The sequence below is a fragment of the Pseudopipra pipra genome, chromosome 2, assembly GCF_036250125.1.
Source record: "Pseudopipra pipra isolate bDixPip1 chromosome 2, bDixPip1.hap1, whole genome shotgun sequence".
Lineage (NCBI taxonomy): Eukaryota > Metazoa > Chordata > Aves > Passeriformes > Pipridae > Pseudopipra > Pseudopipra pipra.
This window is the reverse complement of record NC_087550.1, coordinates 30,845,470-30,865,585: the sequence shown is the minus strand read 5'-3', so window position 1 is coordinate 30,865,585 and position 20,116 is coordinate 30,845,470. Positions and strand designations below refer to the sequence as shown.

Sequence of the window (20,116 nt, the reverse complement as noted above, 5' to 3'; positions counted from 1 at the left end):
TTGCAGGCACATTTTTCCGTCAGAAACACTTCTTTTAGCATGGTTGTGATACTCATGGAAGAAAATGTAAGAGTGCAATAAAAACTATAAATAGGCAATCCACTGGTGAATGTGTGTTTGGGGATGAGGAGATCTCTTGTAGGGTGCCAGCATGCATGTACAAAGGGGATAAAAACCAGAGAGTCATTGGCAGCAAGGCTGAGACCAAAACATACCTTGGGGAACTTGCTCTCCTCATCAATGAGGGAGATGATGTTCATGGGCTTGATGGCAATCATGTCCAAGGCATCCTGGTTATCAGTGAACTCGATGTGTTGCCAGTTGATGTTCTCAAGGTTGTACTCCTCCTGCTCCAGTTTGAAGACGTGGCGCACAAAGAACTGCTGCAGGTTTTCATTTGCAAAGTTAATGCACAGCTGCTCAAAACTGTGAAGGAAAGGTCAAGAAAAGGACACTTTAGATCCACCATGATTTATTTTTCTGTATCTCTCTCCATGCTTGAAGCAACCCTCAGACGTTGTTGACCACTCAGTAAGTGCTTTTGGTTTAGAATTCTCTTATTGGTTCAGACAATCAGTTTTTCTCCCCCAAACCATTGTTATAGCCATTATATGTGTGTAGTCTAAACCAGTTTAGGAAATACATTATCTGCTGCAAGTGATTAGCTATGATAATTTCTCATATAGGAAAAGGCTTGGTCCAGCCTGGTCCAGTTCACTTCAGGAGAGGTGAAAGGACTGCAAGACCTTGAGCTTGGGGTGGCGAAAGAGGGTTAAGACCTGGTTCTCCTTTTGCAGGTTTCATACCTGTTCACAGTGAAGTTCTCAAAACCAAAGATGTCAAGAAGGCCAATGGATCTCCTGATACTTTTGAGTTCCTGGGAAGGAGGTCTGTAAATTGCAGCGTTGATCTTCTCCACAATCCATACAAAAAGTCGCCCATAAATTCCCTGCAACATCCCAAGGATGGAGTTCACTGAGACAGTTCAGCAGTTTGCCCTGCTAATCTGTGGCACCACTTCACCCATGATGGCACAGGTTTGCCTAAAGCATGGCCAACAACTGGACAGTCCCTGGGGACATGCTCATCAACATTTGTGCCAGACTGTTGGCATGGTTTAAAGCTTCAAAAACCATTATGTAGACCAAGGAAAACAGACTTGAAAGCCTAGATAAAAGACAGTTGTCTTACAGCTGTAAGCAAAAGCACAAATTTGCATAGTTAAAAATTTTGGATCTTTGAGGTCTCTGTGAAGCCAGACAGTATTTTCCTCGGTTTCTACACATATCTCTCTACAGATCAGCAGAGCCATGTGACACTGCCAGCCAAGCCAAGGACGTCTTGCCTGGACAAGGTGCTCACTGAAACATTGAGCACTGGCTGAACAGTCTGATGATTTAACTAAACAGCTATTGCTGCTTCAGTAATTCCAGAACTCCATGTTTAAACTTGTACTAATTTCTACTGTATAAGCCATAGCAGCACTACCATGAGGGGAGCCTGATTCAAAGGCCCATTACCACTAGAGAAGTCAATGCCAGGATTTGCAGACTAGTTAGCTATCAAACCAGCTAGCTTGATCTACCAATTCCCCACAGATAGAGTGGGTACCCAAGCTGGTCAAAGCATGCCACCAGTGCTTGTCTTGCAGTCTTACATGAGGCTGTAAACAGCACAGCAGTGATGCACACCCACCCCATCAAAGTTCATCACCCCAAAGCCTCAGGTGATGTTCTAAGTGCTCTGATGGCTGCTGAACTGCTCTATCCCTGTTCCTGTGACATTCAGCTTTTTTTGCTGCTGCTGACAAGTCCAAATCCTGAAATTCAGGTGTGGGAGCTCCTCTGATTTATAGCAGCTGGACCCCAGGGGTCCAGCTATGAACTCTTCCTGAAGCTGAGGTGAAGTCATTTCAGAATGCTGGCTCCTTTTGCCAGGTCACCTTTGAGTATAGACAATCTCAAGTCCAGATTGCAAATTTGTTGAAGACCAGGCTACCTAGTCTCCTACCATTTCAACTCTTTGTGCATCCCAATTAGAACATGGTTTCAAGGCCATCTGCTGATCTGAGCTCACACCAGCACCAAGCGAGATATTTTTCCTATGCAGTGGGTGTTTCAGTCTCAAAAGTGGCAGATATCTTCAATTTATCAACAGAGGCATAAGGGAATTCCCTAAGACTTACCTTTACAAAAGCGTCCCTCACATCCAGTGCTTGTTCCATGCTGAGAGGGGTGGAGACGGTCTCGCCCCTGGTGATTATAGTCCGGCTGGTAAGGCAGTTCATCACATCCTGAGGTTCAACCTGACAGTGACAACATCAGACAGAGCCGCTGACTTTATGACACAAGGCATCCTTACAACGGCCTGGACTACTGTCCTGATTATGCATGGCCAGAGAGGAACAGTGCAGTCCCCCACAGCTGGAGGTATGACTGTTCTTAGCTGTACAGGGGAAGTATCTCAAATGATGACACGGACATTTTCAGAGAGAATAATTAACATTTTTATACTGTATTTTAATATGGAAAGTGTTCTCATGATTTGCTATGAGATATTAATGAGGTGTGGGAAGAGAAGATGAGAAAGCAAAGCCTGGAACGCTGTATGCTATGGATAGTATGGATGCAGCTTTGCATCCCCTTGACACCTTCTCATACTGCTCAGATGAAGTCAGGGAAATGTCCACTCTGGAAGGTACATGAAAACAGCCTGCAGAGAGCTGTGGATCATACTCTGGGACCAGCAGTGCATATGGAGATGATGTCCCTGAGGCAGCCCTGTTACCTCTTGGGGAGGCTGCTGAAGAAGGCTCCAACCACTGCATGGGTGGTTTGACTGAGGGTCATCTCACCTCGCTTCAGATACACAGAGCATAAATGATATCTCTGTCTCAGCTACTGTTATGAGCTTTCTTTACATTAGTGAGGAAAACACTCTATGGACTGAGGTATTTTGGATGTCCTTTTAAGAATGATGTGCCACCAGAGGGTCTTTTTCTTTCCATTGTCATGAAGGGGAGCTCAGATCATAGAATAATGGAATCATAGGATAGTTTGGGTTGTAAGGACCTTTAAAGATCATCTAGTTCCAAACACCCTGCCATGAGCAGGAACACATTTCGCTAGACCAGGTTGATCAAAGCCCCACCCAGTGTGACCCTGAACATTTCCAGGGACTGGGCACCCACAAATTCTCTGGGCAATCTCTTCCAGTGCCTCATCACCCTCACAGTCAAGAATTTATTCTTAATATCTAATTTAAACCTGCCCTTCTTCAGCTTAAAGCCATTCTCCCTTGTCCTGTCACTCCTTGCTCTTGTCAAAAGTCCCTCTCCAGCTCTCATGTAGCCCCTTTAGGTACTGGAAGGGGCTCTAAGGTCTCCCTGGAACCTTCTCTTGTCTAGACTGAATAGCTCCAATTTCTCATCCTGTCTCCACAGAAGAGGTGCTACAGCCCTCTGAGCCTCTTTGTGGCCTCCTCTGGATGCTCAGCTCAGATGGAGACATCCATCTTCACTGCTGCCAGTGCAAGGCACAGTCTGGCTTACCCAGGCCTCTTCAGCCTCGTGGTGCAAGGAGAGGCTGGCTCAGATGAAGTTTTGCCACAATACTAGAAACATGGGATCAAGTCAGAAAGGGGATAGCAGCACTGCAGAGCCACTGACCTCCAGCAACGATGCTGCAGTGATTAGCGATGCTGACTGAACAACCTCGCAGGCATCCAGGTTGTCATAGGTCCGAGCTGGTGAAAGAAAGGCACAGGGAAAGCCATCAGAAAGGGACATGTCTCTGCAGAAGGCGGATGGGGTGAAGGAAAGGGTCTTTCTCCACTGCCTCTGTGGGATGTCCAGGCAAAATCTGGACTTCAGAAGGGAGAGGAAAGTTCACACAGCTGCTGTAGTCCTGCTGCTGGCAGGACCTGTACTCTGCTCTGCCAGACACCCTAAATGACTGATTGGGTAGAAATGTTTCTAGCATCTTAATGCTTTAGGCTTCTGTCTTTCAAAGAGGCTTTTTAAATCACTGTGTCATTTCTGACAGCAGAGCTGTTTGGTACCTTTACAAAGGCGTATCCAATCACACAGGAACATGTCAAACACTTCGTTAGTTTCTCCTTGTAAAACCTGAGTCTAGTGAATGACCTGTGGCCATATTCAATCTCAACACATTCAAAAAAGGTGGATGTCACTGAGCATACTGCAGCCTGGCAGCCCTGCTGTGGGCAGGTGGAACTATTCCTCCTTTCTTTTCCTTACACACCACAATAAGCACCTGAGTCACTGGCATGGCACCATGGCAGGTGTTCTGGATACAGCCCTCCATCTCTAAGCTTGGCTCCCTCTCAGCATGTAGAATATAAACAGCAGCGGTGTGCTGGATCATGTCCCTGTATTTTGTCCTTTTACCTTCATACTGCAGGTTGCCCATGTGCAGGATGGCAGCCAGCAGCTTGGAGATCTCCCAGTTCTCTGTGTCCGTGAACATGAGGACTTTCATAGCGGAGCGAATGTTGGCGTACTCCTTGCTATCATCTCTGCCATCACATGTTGTGCAGTTACCCTGGGGAGGCAAAGAGGGCACGCAGTGCATGAGTCAAAGCAAGAGAACATCAGGGTGTAAGCCTAAGCTATTCAGGTCTCCCTCGTAAACCAGTAGATATTTTGTTTAAGGCATGATGTTGAACTTGTGGATCTGACTCAGCCCTTTGGTCTTCTCTACGATTCAGTGCTCAGTTTCATGACCTACACTTACCCTGTTGCCCCCAGCTACCCTCAGCAATCAGCAGAGGAGAAAAAGCTCGCTTAGATGGGGATAAAGAGCTGGAGGCTCCCACCAATCCAACTAGAAAGCTGTGTTCCAGCCTTGCTGCTGATGTGCCTTAATTACACCTGCTTCTATCAGCTTCTCTGGACATCAACACTGGTATATAGGGAATGGGGCTGGAGATCACTGGCTCATTTGGACACTTGGAGCACATACAGCTCAGCCCCATATGCTGCTGAGAATGTGCCATCCAGCCAGGCACTCCTCCCTGTCCATGACTGCTGTAAGAGCATCAGGTCATATCTAACACCCTGCTTATTTCCAAACACGTGGCCTGGGCACCATACACCAAAGCCATCCAAGCTTGTGTCCTGCTCCACAGGAAATGCAGAAATAGCCGGGTCTAGACACAGAGGTTAAGGGTTTGCACTAAGACTGCGAGGATTGTGGCGGCAGGACAAAGAAGTCCCTCAAACCCTGTGGCTAAGTCTCAGGAAGGTCATAACCAGCAAAGCAGCTCTTGGTTTCAGAAGCACCTCTCTTCTTTCTCCCTTGCTAACAACCTTGCACCACATCACACCACCGAACCTCTGTTTTGCTGTGCTCTCACCATTGCAAGGTAGTTGTAGTCTGTGGCTTTCCCAAGACCCAGCTTCTTCTTCTGCTCCATCGACATTCCCCTCAGCATGCAGTAGAACACGTGGTAATTCCTCTCGTCCTGGGCCTGCAGCGGAAGAGCAAGAGTCAGCTCGATGAGGAGAACAGCACCACAAAGGCTGGCTGACAGAGTGACAGCTCCTGCACCTCGGCGTGTATCACCTTACCTGTCTGCAGACCCGGGACTTCTCCAGCAGGTACTGCTCAATCTTTGCCCCCTCAATGGCTCCTCTCTTGTTGAAGTGGATGTCGATGTACTTCCCAAATCGGCTGGAATTGTCATTACGGATGGTCTTTGCATTCCCAAAAGCTGCAAGGAAGAATTGTGGTGCGTTAGAGAGGATCTGATGCAGGAAGAATCATGGATGTGGTATAATGGGAAAAAAAAAGATCAAAAGAGTGAGTCTGAGAAGGTAAAAAACAGTCCCAAAGCTTTCCCTTAAGTTTAGCTGGATCAATTTCATCTTGGTGTGGGGAAACAAGAAATATCTCAGATGACTGTCCTCAGAAATACAGAGAGAGGCACAGAGAAGGCTTCAGAATGGGCTGACTTTATCCAGGAAGAAGGGCTAGGCAGGAGGATTTTGGCAGCAGCTGATGAAATACAAGAGAGTTGAGCAAAACAGGCTTCAGCGTGCAAGGTGATTCTGTGCAGGAAATGACAGAGCTGCTGGTGAGTGATTTGGTGACTGAGAGGGAAAGAAAATAGCTCATCCAAAAGGGAAACACAGAGGACTAAGCTGACCTCCAGCTGGGGACCTCTCCCTGTAAACAGACTGTACACTGAAAGGGTCCATCCTCTGTTGGATTTGGATGAGTGCCCTGGCCAGCACACCCTGGAGTTTATGCTCCAGGATTTCTGGCAGGTGATGGAGGTGCATTTGAAATACAGAGCTTCTCTTCCCTGAATCCTAGCAGTGACTAAGTGCATATTTGAAAATGCCCCGTGTGCATGTCATGCACCACAACGCTTTCCCACACTAGAGGTCAGGCAGCCCTGTAGTGCCCTTGAGAGTGTTGCTGCATCTTGATTCCATGACTGAAGGAAGGAAGCTCCAACAGAGTATATAGGAGGGAAACTCAATCTGCCTGTCTGCTGTGCTAACATTATGCATGGAAAGCTGCTTGAATATTCACATTTCTGTTAATTCCTAGAGGGTTATTTACCAAGCAGTGGAGGTAAAAATCATAGAATGGTTTGGGGTTGGAAGGGACCTTCAAGATCATCTAGTTCCGATCCCTCTGCCACGGGCAGGGATGCCTTCCAGTACACAAGGTTGATCAAACTCCTATCCTTAAAGAACAACACCAATATTATTCTTTAAGGAAAATGATTTTTCTGTATAAACGTAAAAGGTCCAGCTGGCATCATGCTGGGGCAAGAGGGTCAGATCACCTATTTAATTTACAGACATCCAATTAAAATAGTGGGGTTGATCACAGTAACAGCTTGCCAATGATCCTATTAAGGCCACAAGCTGATTCTCATTATCTGGTTCTTTCTTGAACTTCCTCTATTTCTTTTTCTGCCTTATGCTGCCATTCACTGATCTTGGACAAAAAAGGTGGGGTTTGCTATTGTGTATGGCCGGCACAAGGTGTTGTGCAGCTCTGGTTCTATAAAACTGATGTTTTATTGAACCATCAAAGAATAGGAATAGGATTTTTGCAACTATGGCCAAACCAAGCAAGTATATAGTTAGTTGAATGCAGCAGTGACACAATATTGGTGCTCTGCATGCAGTAATTCCAGCAACGGAAGAGGTGATAAGATTTTTCAAAAGAGCTTTGATTGAACATCAGATACTCAGAAAAGTATTGATCAGCATTTTTGAAATCTAGACTACACAGAGAATTGGGTAAAATTCAGGTTTTTGTTTTGAATTCTTTTAAGGAAAAAGTACTGTTTTAAGTGGGAAAAACACTCTTTAATTCAATTTTAAGTAATAAAACAATTGAAAAAACAATTCTGGTCAGCTGAAATGCTTTGCTTTCAACAACAGTTGTCAAAAATATTAATGGAAAATTTGACAGCCCAAATCGGAGAATATTAATCTTGTGAAAAATAAATTCAGATGGAAAGAAACCGAATATATTGTTTATCAAAAGCATACAGTATTGATTTTGACTTTTAAAATTTTTAGTTTTATTACTTTTTGAACTCCAAGTATGACATAAGTGACTTACATTTGGTCACATTTTGTGTTTCCTGAATCTGTTCTGTTTTGTTTTCTTTTGCTTTTTCCAGCAAAAAAATGCCTCTATTATCTGAGGCCTCACCTTCCAATATGGGATTTGCCTCCAGGACCTGCTGCTCAATCCAGGAGTGCTGACCACTGATAGCCGCCAGGAACTGCAGAATCAGTTTTGTGCTTTCTGTCTTCCCTGCTCCGGATTCACCACTGCAAAGACAACAGGAGTGGAGGTCAGTGAAAGCCATGCTGCATCCCTGCCAATGTCCCTCTCTCTGTCTCCAAAGGGACTGCTGTCTCTGTGTCTCTTCTGTTAGCAGAGGCAGGATGAGACCACTAAGGATGTGTTTCCAGCACCCCAAGGACTGGTTGTATGACAAAGGTTACGACATGGTACTGGACAGCTTCCAGCCAAGATCCATATTTGCTTTGTGTTCCATTTGGCCCAAGCTGTTGCTTGGGTTTGGGTCTCCCCAGCAAATGACATAATTCAATCAGCACTAAGAAGGTCATAAAGCAACTTTCAGGGAGTGCTTTTCCAGGTATGATCACCAGACCATGACCCTGTCTGTGATCCATGGTCTAGCTGTTCCCATGAGACATCATCAAAATAAGATGTCAAAATAAGGCAGACTGTGAAATAAAGCCTTTTAACAGCAGGAGCTTCCACAGGTCCCTGAGGCTTGTTCCAACAAGGAGAAGGTAGGAGAGAAGAAGCTTATGGGACAGGAAGCAAGAGTTATTCCTCAAGCTTTCTCTTCGTTGAAAGATAACTTCAGTTATCTTGTGATAATACAAGAAGAAGGAACTGGTCAGAAATCTTTTGGTGTGAGTCTCTGACCTGTATGATATATGGAACAGCCAAAATAAGTGACTGAAATAGACCTTCCTGATGTTGTGTATCCAGCCCTGGCCCCATGGGTGAATTGCCTCACTTCTCAGGCCACTGGCACATTGCATTGACTCTCCTCTGGGTCCCACATGATGCTTTTTTAGACCTGCAAAATAATCCTTGTGTAATGGCCTTTTCAGACTTATGTACGTGAAATACTGCACATGGGATGTTCCAGAGTTATGTTTTTTTATTCAATGAAACTTAGGGTAGGCATGCCTTAGAGAGATGGGGTGCCAGAAAGCACAAAGACTGCCTGTGGGTTCAGAATTTGATAGTATGTTATTGAAGGGCTGAGAACATCAAATCCGGCTTATACCATCATTTGGGGCAGATACTAGAGAGAACTGTACCTGTAACTGTGACTACACATTTGTTGGTGCCCAAGGTTTATTAGTCCAGAGTGGAGCCAAGCATGGAGACACCAGCTCAGCAGCAGCGTTAATGACCACAGGTCCAGTGATCAACCTTGTCCCCGGCCCTTCCTTGTGCAAAAAGTATAAATCTCTGCATCTTTGAAGTCTGCAGGAGTATTGAATTTAAATTTAAAAGGGGAGGTTAAAGATGAATATGAGATCTATTGGACTGTAACAGTAAATATCAAAGGATTGATAAAGCACCTTTACTAGGAACAGAATGACTGCAAACAGAATGACTGCTGACCAGCTTAGCACTGGGAATACACGGACAGAAGATCTAATTCAGTTTCTGATTCTATCTGATAAGCTGTTCCAAATCACCCACGCTGCATCTGCTCAGCATCTGTTTTCAGGATATGGCCCATTTGGAAACTCACCTTATGATACAACACTGGTCCTTGTTGTTGCGCTGCATGTTGAAATAGCAGTTGTCAGCAATTGCGAAGATGTGTGGTGGCATCTCACCGATCTTTTTGTTGGTGTACAGGCGTATCTGCTCAGGTGAGTAGATGGGTAGAAGCTGGTAGGGGTTTACTGCCACCAGTATAGAACCAGTGTATGTCTGGAGGAGAAGCACATGGGGACAGTGAGGTGTAGCTGAGAGACTTTGGTAGCTTGGATGGAGCGTGGATGGTGGCCAGAAAAATAAAGGCTTTTTAAAAGCTGGATGAAAGATGATGTTCAAGTCAGAGTTGCTTGCGGGGTGGAGCCTGGAGCAAAACTGGAGCAGAAGTCCCAAACTATCTGAATCAGTTCATACTCAGCCCTGCTCATGCACAGCATGGACTCAAACCTTAATTCATGGTTTGGATGCTACTCAGCTAAGATTCAGAGTTTCAAGTCAAGCTCATATTTACAGAAATATTGCTAGAGCGAGCACATATCCATGCACATCTACTGCAGTGCACAAATAATGAGAAACTAGAGATGAAAGAAACCTGAGGACCATTCCCATATCTCAAAGCAGGACCAGCTGGATCCAAACCATTCTGACAGATGTCTGTCTAACCTTCTTTTATCAATCCACAACAGCTGCTAGACTTCCCTCTGCAATACATTCTTCTCTACTATCGCTGCCTAATCAAACCTCTCCATGCTTCAGGTTAAACCCTGTTCTGTGCGCGTAGATAGAGCTCACAAATTCCTAACATATCCCTTCTCAGCTATTTCAGAAATTTTGGAAATGGCCTTTGGTCCATCCCATGCTCTCTGTGGCACTCAAATGAGCAAAGCTGTCCTGAGCCTTGGGCAGCAAAATCCTTTGTAGTACCTTAATCTTTAATTTTTGCCCTTCCAGAAGCCATTTCTCTCAAGCCTCTCACCAAAGGGCTTGTGACTTCTGTTATCTTCCTCAGAAGGCTAGGAGGTTTGACCACATCCCAAGCTCAAGGCAGAGAATAAGGATCTCCTTCCCCTATTTCATCTATCTAAAAAGTTAATGTCTAGAGTAGGTGAGTCAACAGGCCTCCACCTTGGCCTAACCAAGGGCCATGAGATGAAGGCTACTTTCACTCAGTGACTTCAGAGGAGCCAAGTCATCTTCTCTAGGTTAATTTTTGGCAACTAAAGCTACAAGACTAATCCCACCTTCCTTTCCTGGTGGAAACAGCTGTGAAAGTGCTCTCAGTGCTCCATATATTTTTTCAGGAAAAAAAAAAGTAATTTCAACACTAAAATAATCCTTATGGGTTTTTATCTGCGTGGCCTAAAACCAGTTAGACTCTGGCACAAGGCAGCAAAGTGGCACAGGTAAGGATGTGTGTGAAAGAGAAAGAATTATTTGTTTGCCACCATCTATGCAACCAGCTTGCCACAAGCTCAGGCTTCCTGAAGGCAGCCAGTAGATGGCAATTGTGTCCCATGGTAGGGATGCTGAAAAGCATTAGGGACTCCTCACCTTCTAGTCTCACGGCCAAAACAAGAGAGCAACTGCCTGTTAAGTCCCGGGTGAGGTTTGACTGTACAGTGGTGACTGAGAAAGGGCATGTTACTCTTCTCTGTAGTAGGGGTCACATGCCAGTAAGGGGAAAGAGCACTCGGAGCTCAAGAACAATATGGTCACAAATCCAATGGGTAGAAATTGGCTGTGAAATCATGCAGACTGGACTTTAGAAAAAGACATCACTGAAAAAAGGGAGCAGAGAAGTCCCAGAGAAGCCTTCAAAGGGGACAGAGCAGCTAACCTTAGTGCTCAGAAAAGGTGTGAGCTCAATTTGAGTGGGATTATGATTCCAAGATCCCTAATGAAGATTCCTTTGAGTCCTGGCTGAGATACTTAGAAGACTGGTTTTTTCTTCATAATTAATTATGAGGTTAATTTTAGGGACATTTCTCATCTTTCTTGAGCCTCTTTTCAAAAAAGACTAACTCCTTGCAGAGGTCTCTGAAATCCCTGCATTTCAGTCACACTGGTCTGCCCTGCTCCGAATGCAGCCAGGGAGACTTTTAAAGGTGTTAACCATTAGTGACAGGAATGTTTTCTGGATGCTCTCACTGACCTTTCCCTTGTGATCCACAAAACACTTTGTCAGCATGAACTCTGGTACTATTGCTTGTTTTTGTAGGTCATTCCTAGTTGATAAATACTCGCAATTTCCCCAGTTCTCACAACTAACAGAATGCAAAACTTTGTCCACTCTGCTGATGCGGGGCTAAAGGGCACTTCCAAGAAAATATTATCTCCCTTGTTTCTATTGCTGGGGGATGGCAAAGACCCTCTCTATTGGGAAAATAAAGCTTTACTAATAGCAGGGACTCTGCCATAACTGACCAGAGGAACCACATCCCAGAGCAAATTCATTACTGCCTGCATGACCTACATTTTAATTAGCCCCAAACAAATCCTTTCTGAGCCTGCTTCCCTCGCTACCCAGAACACCATGGCTGTCTTCATCTGGATTGTTATGGGGTTAAAGCTCTACCAAACATTGTTGCATTTTGGCAGCCCTTAGAGAGCAGCAGCAGGCATTGGTTTCATCTCCAGATAAAGAGATTTAACCTTACTCACGAGTCCAAACTCCCCACCAGACTCTCTTGCTATTCAGCACAGTTCTCTTAGAGTATACAAGCCAAACTGAAGGCAACAAGCCCTTATTGAAGTTTTTCTTACTTTGCTGCAGAAGTTTCTTTCCTTCAAGTTAAGGTCATTACTGAGAAGCTCTTAAAGCTTTAACCACATTCACATGCTGGGGACCTTCCAGCTCTGAGAAGGTGTCACAACTTCGCCATGAGGGTCAAGCTCTGCACAAAAGTGGATGATGCTGCCAGTGCATTTGTGAAGCAGCAGCAATGGTGGTGCAAAGTAAATGAGAAGGCCACAATGGTGAACAGAAAAAAGTGATCCAGTGGAAGGCATGACAATGATTGCAAATGACAGTGCCAAGAGTCATACTTACCCTCCCGCCGCAGTTTGTCTTATGAGTAAAAAGTGAGGGAGGAGAAAAAGGGAAATTATATTTTATTAGAGCAAAACTACATCCTCTACAAAGCTAAGGACATGAGGAAACTAGAGGAACTGGAGTCCTACTGGAAAAGTCACCCTTTACTCAGCAGGCTCAGAAATCCTCTCAAGCAGTGAAACTTCACCATATTTAAGACAGAGAAACTATACTACAGATTAAAACACCTCAGGAGACTGGGTATTCCTTTCCCACATGGCATCTATATGGTACTTTGCAAAACTGCCATCAATACTTACCACATCCAACACATATCTACTCCTCCTAGTGTCATCACTCTTAACAGGTGAGAGCTAAAGTTGGGTTCCTGAGCCTCCAACTACACACACATAGACAGAGGTGGTTTACGTGCCTTTCTATCAGATACAGAACTCTGTAATTTTGAGAGTGTTATTCTGATTTTGAGATTTGCACTAATTGCTGTGCTGTGCCCAGGTTCTTGTGCTGGCATTCTAAAGCCATTAGTGGTGTGGAGCAATCATAGTACAGTAACCTGGAACCTCTGTGATGCAAATGTGGGATGCGGCCATCCCTTAGGCAGTAGCTCTGCAGGACACAGGACACTGTCACTATGAGACCAGAAGAACTTGTAAAGAAACCTTACTGAGTCACTTCAGCCCAAATCACCACCCACGCTTGCCTCCAGATTAGAAGCTGCCCTTTGCATCAGTCCTTATTAGTATGATGTTGCCAAACAACGCTTTGCCTGGGGCATATTTGTGCTCATAATGTCCCTGCATGCCTGTGAATAGCTTGGTGAGGAAGCTCAGAGACAGAGCTTTTATGAAGGAGTTCAATGTATTCACAGGCAATATGATATAGCACACATGAGATTATATCTGAGTATCTCTGGTCACTTGCGCTTGCCGGATGGCATGGGGACACCAGGAGAGACACATGGACACCACTGAATAAACAGCCAACACGATCCAAACTTCCTCAGGGAGAGTGGTACGAATCCACTTTGTGCCACTGCAGGGTGCCCACAAGCAGCAGAAAAAAGTGCAATGCTCAGTGGATAAATACACGTTTCCTGAATGAGCCAATCAGCCATAAATTATTGGCCATCTGTACTTCTTGGGTGACATTCAGGTTGCTTGAATTCAGTTATCCACAAAAGTACTACACCTAACCTTGAAGATGGATGTGCTTTGAGCTGGAGGAAGTTGGACTGTAGATCTCCAACCTAAACTTTCCTTCCAGCATAAACTTTCCTATGATATCCAAGCTCCAGACATCTGTAAAGCAACCACTTAATCTGACAGGCACTTCTGTTCACGTAGCTGAAAGGCAGACTTGTCTCTGTTCGCTCCATTGATATCTCTGGTGACTGCCATGGATGCTCAGTGCACACAGAGACACTACCTCAAGCATGAATTTGGGCTGCTAACTTGCTATTCTATCATTATAAATGGTTCTGTCTCCCTAAAAACAGCTCCAGGGAGAAACTTAGTAAATCTAATGTGTGAATAATTTTCTGGTCATGCTTCTTTTATTCTAAACTGACAATACAGGAGACTTAGACATCATGCACAACAAATAAGGTGCCTGAGTGAGAGATGAATTTGGGGATCTCTGTTCTCCTCCAAGCTTTGGGGACTTAGGGGTGCTTTTTCAGCAGCTGTGTCCTCTTCCTCTAGGATTTGACTCCATCTCTGAGGAGAGAGGGGTGTTTTCCAGAGTTGGGACAAGAAGCTCTCGATCATATGAATAGTCTATGTAACTGTGGTGTCTTCTCCATTACTGCCCAGCTTAATCCAAAACCATCCTATCAAAAGGCACTGAGAATCAAGCAGAATAAGCAGACTCAATAAATAAAATCCTGGCCGTGCTGTGTTAGCTTCTGCTACCTGGGAAACCTGACTGTCTTGCATTTCCCTCTGGCCTGAAAATCTAGTAGTCTCTAGAGCCTTTTAAAAATTAGATGCCCAGATGGCTTTGAAAAAGCCTTCAAAGTAACAGCAGGCACTTACCTGAATATCTGAAAACTGTAGGATTTAAAAGGAATACCAAATTTTCCATTTTTGCAAAGGCTGTTTCAGTACATTAGCTAGCAGCAAACACAACACACACTTCGAATTTCTGTCCAAAAAATGTGCACAAGACAACACAGCAGGTGGTCTTTGCAACGCTATCACAGAAAAGAGATGCAGTTCTGACTGGCTTCCTGTAAAACCCTCAATTTATGAATGTCTGGTTGGGTTGGCAAGGCTGCACTGGGTTCACTGGGCATGACATGACTGAGCTGACCTAAGGAAGGACACTGCTGTCCCCAGAGATCAGCTGTCCAGATCCCAGGCAACCCAGAGCAACAAGTCATAAACACAGATTGAGAAGATTTTTTAGAGTTGTTTTGGGAGTTTGCCTACTCCCTTGTTCCCAGTTATTTCATGCATGCACCTCCTCAACCTTCTTTCACCTCTTCCACCTCCAGAAATAGTTGTCTTCACCCACTTAGGCTGAATGAGTTAATGGTTCCAGGGGAAAAGGCCTGAGTTGAACTGGCTATCCTATGTGCAAAATAGTTAATGCACATCCCCAAAACTTCTACAAGGGCTGTACAGCCAGGTGACAGGGACTTTGCCCATTACCTAACCCATGCAGTCTTTCACTGGGGCATCCACAAGCTCTGCAATGTGTTCTCTAAAGTCAGAATCCCTCCACCACTTGCAACAAAGAGAATATAGAAACCCAGTTCAATCAGAGTTTCTCCCACATGGGTTCCCCAGTGCTAAGGAGAGCGGGGGGTGGAGCACAGAACAAAAGGTGGACACTCACATAGATGAGGTGCTCCCGATAGCGGATCAGCAGGTTCCTGAGAATTCCTGCTTCATTCAGGTCCCCCAGGCGGATCATGTCCTCCACTCCATGGATGGAGGTGGGGTGCATGGGTTTGATGTGGCTGGCATTCTGTGGGGAAATCCAATGCTCCTGAGAAGAGAGCAAGGACAGAGAGAGATAAGTCAAATGAGAGACCACTGGGAAACAGCCCACCCCAAACATAAGGACCAGATGGAAGAACATACATGGGAGAGCATCAGCACACATGCCACAGCTTCTATTCCTGGGGCAAGGTAGTCATTAATTTGAAAGATTCATAACAGAAGAAGGAAAACATCTTTTTATTGGAGTTTTATTGGAGCAGCAAGAGACATGAGACATGAGCCATCCTGGCAGGAGCCTCCTCCAGGGCAGTACAGTCATCCAGCACATTAGGGGAGTTTATAACAAATAGCAGATTTGTTTTTCCCTTCACAACTACATTTTTACATCACTTAGCCACAAAATACTGTTGAGAAGAGAGAAGATGATTTAGAAAAGGAGAGAGGGATGGTCAGGGGTGGCAAAATCATACTTTTATTGGCAGAGTGTTGTTTAGACTAACCACTTCTAAAGGGCTTCAAAAGCCACTACGAATTGTACACAAGGACCCTGCTAAACCAAATCTCTTTCTATTATCCTTGAAGGCAATGAGAGCAGTTACAATTATCTCAGTCAGAAAAAAACTAAAATTATGAAGGACACCTTCTGTTTGTGATATAGATCTTGCTCTAAAACAGCTACCATTGCAGAAAAATAGAGGTGAGAAATTGAAAGAAAACCAGTGTTTGGGCACATGTGGTATTGGTAGGAGGTTAGGAAGGACTGGATAACAGCACAAGAACAGGAGGTTGAGGTAGGTTTGTTCAAAGCACTATCTAAATGCATTTTGGGGGTTTCTGTTACCACTGTACTCTAGAAGCTTCTCAATGTTGCACTCCCAGTACAGCCATAAAAGTAGGGACACAACACTATCTTGTTTTTACAAATAGAAAACTATGGCACAAGTGGCTTGACAGGACACGTGATAAGTCCATAACAAAGCCAATCATCACGGCCCTGCGACCCCTGGCCTAGCCAGGCCATAGAGCTGTAGAAGGGTCATCATAACCCCTTGTACGTACATTGCCTTCATCATCCACAACCTGGATCTGTCCAGAGTCACACAGTTTAACCACCGCTCCAATGGGAACATCGAATTCCCGTCCAGTTTTGAGGTCCATCCACACATAATCCCCCTGGAATCAAAGAGAAGATAGTTACACTCAGGGCTGCAGAAAGTTCAGCATCCCTTGGGATAGAAGTTGCTGACATTTGGTACTCAAATCATTAGTACAAGTCAAATTACTTCCTTTGCAAACCACAAACCACCCCTTTTCACATGTGCTCAGGAAAGCAGATGCTTTGGATGTGCCACTTGGGGCTATGGCTTAGTGGTGAACACTGTGGTGCTGGGTTAATGGTTGGACTGATGATCTCAGAGGTCTTTTCCAACTTTTATGATTCTATGAAACCCACTGCAAGGTATCAACAGCAAGCCATGTCCACACAGCATACACCCCCTGCACTCTTTCTCTGTTTCTCAAGCTTCTGAGTGGTTATTGGTCACAGAATGCATCGAGCAGAAACAGGTTACAGGGCAGCGATACAGGCAGAAAAATGCACCCAGACAGAGGTTTTCCTCTGTGTAACATACAAACCTAGAATGTCACATTTAGGAGGTGGTTCTAAGCTCTGCTAAGCCCTATCTGGAGGCTTGTAGCACAATTCTTCCTTGCAGATAACTGCTATCAAATATACCCTGCAGACTGCTGAAAAGGGCATGACTAAAGATGAGTGAAGAACATAACCAGAGAGGCAGATATATGTACTCCTTCAGTTCTCCCAGCTACAGTGATGTGTAGGTGGGATGTTTGCATTTAACACTTTTCAGTGGATTTTATCTACTGTATGTCCACTTGAGTCCTGAAGCTCTGCAAAGTTTCAGCATCCATAATCCCAAAGGAAGAATTTAGCTACAAAAAGTTGTGTCCTTTTACATGTTTCAAATGTTTCACCTCTTTCAGTTGAGACCTCTGTGTTTTCATTTTGGAAGACACAGCAAGCAGTTAACCCCTATCCACTCACCATGTCACTGGTGATCCTACAGACCTCTGTCAGTCCTGCTGGGCAGGGACTATCTGCTTATCAGCTCTGTGGAGATTAAATTACTCAAATGCAAAAAAAGCTTTTAAAGAAGCTGTTTTCCTCAATACAATAGCAAATTCTAAAATAACTCCAAACTAAAGCCCTAAGAAGGACCCACACCGAAACAAAGCAGAATTATTTTCCACCCCTATTCTCAATGTGAAGATGTACTAAAATTGGGAGCAATCTAGTTGCCAGGTGTGTTTGCATTCATGCAGCTGAGCTTAATGTGTGAAATTGTAGCCCCACTTAACACCACATTCCTGGGGACCAGCTCCACTTGTACCTATTAAGCACAATGCAAAATCTACCTTTTGAAGTCCTGAAAAACTGCTGGGAGAAGGAGAAGGGAAAACCAGGAGGTATCACTTTGCATGTGCTCTGATATAACCCCTTCCTGAGCATCCACTATCAATCATTTCTGTGGACAGACTATATTTATAGATTTGGTTTGACCCAAGGCTGCTGAACAACCTTCATCTTCACGCTGGGCAGTGGGAACTGGAGACATCACCATCCAAGTCATCATTCACTAAGACTTCTGAGAGATACTAACCTGTGAGTGCCACCAGGATGTAAGGTTACACTCAGGGACTCACACATGGAGAAACATTACACACTAGGCATCCCCAACCATTTTGTGGTAGACTCCACCCTGGCTTCCAGCAGGATATCAATACAGTCATCCTGCTTACATGGAGCTCAGGATCCAGTCCTTAGTTTGAGTTTTCATTTCGTTGGAGGGTTGTGCTACAGCTCTGTTATATCTTTATCCAGCTCATAAAAATATCATATTCATATCTTTTTCTCATTACCTGTCTTATCTTCACTTCTCATAACTCAAGTGTTAAAATGGGGAAAAGAAACAACTAATGAATGCACTGTCAGGAGTAGATACATTATAAATCCATTTATATTAATATTTATTTCTTAGCTTTGATCCGACGCTCTCAAACATTTCAGAGTCTTCAGCACCGTCATCCTCTCTGCATCACTGGGCAAATTCATGCACAGGGCAGGTAACCTGATCAAGGTGTCAGCAAGAGAAGAGCCGGGCTGCTCAGTCCCTGCTCATTAGAAAACCTTTCTGACACCTCAGCAGGTCTGTAAAAATTGCTCTTAATCAAGAAAACGTTAATTGTAATGCTGTTTTTTTAGAAAAAAATCTCTAATATTGAATATCTGTAAAAGCACTCTGCTTCATATGTTCTGTTACCACATAGCTGAGATAAAAGGCACTCTGCTCTACCCAAGGTAAATTGATACTCTACTACCACTAAGACAACTTCTGTGCTTTCTCTGCCTAATACACAGAGTACCCGTCCCCACAAACTGCTTCGTTCTAAATCCATTAAAGTGCAGTTCTTAATACTGATGAAAAAAGTCTTATGGGATGGGTTAAGCTGGTAAGGTCAGGAAGGCTGGGAGGGGTTTAAAAAATAACATCACTTACTGAGAGTGCTAACCTATTTCCTTTTACGACTTTAATCAATTTGACATAAACCCCATGGAAGTCAGTTATATTCCTTCTGCTGATGCAATCACCTTCAGATCAGCTCCCTAAACAGCAGATATATTGGGGATTTCAGGGCAAATCAGGGTGATTCATGCATTTGCCAGCTGGGGCAGACTGGCTTGTGAGTTGCATAACCTGTCTCATGCCTCAGTTATTTTTCAATACACATGACAGATTACTGGAGAAGTGAGAACACCGACAGACCCTTTACAGTATCAACATGGTCCAACTCTTCCTCCTCAACTCAGCCACTGGGTGCCAGCGCCCTTCCAAATGCTCTGGGGCAGACCCTCACGACCTCACAAGCTATGGGCAGTGACAACCAAATAGCAGCGCAAGAGGAGGATACACCACCGTGATGGGTACACACACAGACCCACACAATTCACAAAGAGGATCTTTAGGAGGAACTTCCAAATGTGAAGAGAAAGAAGGTTCACTGCTGGGGAGCTACAATGCTTGATGGGGACAAAAAAGAAAGGTGAGAGAAGCTGGTGTAAGCAGTATAAGGATCCCATCAATAGCAAGACAGGTTTCAAAGTAGCCTGAAAGCTCCCAGACATGCTCAGGGCTCAGGACCCCCTATCTTACCGCTAAAATGGTCGTGGGCTTCAAGACCTGGTTGACATTGCGGAGTAGTGTCCATTTGCCCTGGTCTTTCTCCTGATCTTCCACCACCTCAGGGCATGGCTGCATGAAAACGACTTTCTTCTTCTTCAACATCTCCAAAACTTAGCAGTGGTGTTTGTCCCTCTCTCTGCTTTCTACGTGTATTCCACCATGAATGCCAGAATCCTGTGGCTGGTTTGCTTTAGTCCTGCAACATGACTATGCCTGCTGGTTGTGTGAATCACACCCTCTGATCTGATTCACAGTATGGCTCTTGGTAAAGATCTTCTCCTAGGAGAAAAATTTCCACACACCAGCCATGGTCCTCCACTGGCCAGCTGACATGCTCACTGTATATGAACAGCACTGCAGGAGTCTCAAAGCAAACTGAACAACTTTGCTTCTCTTCACTTAAATTCTTCCAGTCTCTCCAGTAAGGACTGATACTTGGTCAAGGACCTGAAGGACACTGCAACAACCCATTCTGGAAAAATGACTGCAGGATTAACAGGAAACTTCTTCCTTTCCCCGTGACTTGTCTCTGTTACCTTCCTTTCCTAGTGAAATAACCGTCTGCCAGCTTGAGGACTTTCAGCACAG

The 20,116-nt window shown here is 44.6% G+C and overlaps 1 protein-coding gene across 7 annotated transcripts in view; it reads right to left on the bottom strand.

Moving 5' to 3' along the window:
- The window catches only part of MYO7A (myosin VIIA), a 105,202-nt gene that overhangs the window by 47,418 nt on the left and 37,668 nt on the right, over positions 1–20,116 (bottom strand). For 5 of the 7 annotated variants that reach the window (XM_064644838.1, XM_064644839.1, XM_064644842.1 and 2 more), the window contains exons 3-14: positions 16,329–16,442; positions 15,163–15,315; positions 12,322–12,339; positions 9,304–9,488; positions 7,704–7,825; positions 5,591–5,733; positions 5,377–5,490; positions 4,409–4,562; positions 3,668–3,744; positions 2,186–2,305; positions 807–949; positions 216–426 (exon numbers count right to left, since the gene is read on the bottom strand). In XM_064644838.1, coding sequence (XP_064500908.1) covers positions 216–426; positions 807–949; positions 2,186–2,305; positions 3,668–3,744; positions 4,409–4,562; positions 5,377–5,490; positions 5,591–5,733; positions 7,704–7,825; positions 9,304–9,488; positions 12,322–12,339; positions 15,163–15,315; positions 16,329–16,442 — 1,554 coding nt within the window. The remainder of the gene's footprint in view (positions 1–215; positions 427–806; positions 950–2,185; positions 2,306–3,667; positions 3,745–4,408; positions 4,563–5,376; positions 5,491–5,590; positions 5,734–7,703; positions 7,826–9,303; positions 9,489–12,321; positions 12,340–15,162; positions 15,316–16,328; positions 16,443–20,116) is intronic. The other 2 variants (XM_064644840.1, XM_064644844.1) reach the window with 1 other exon arrangement.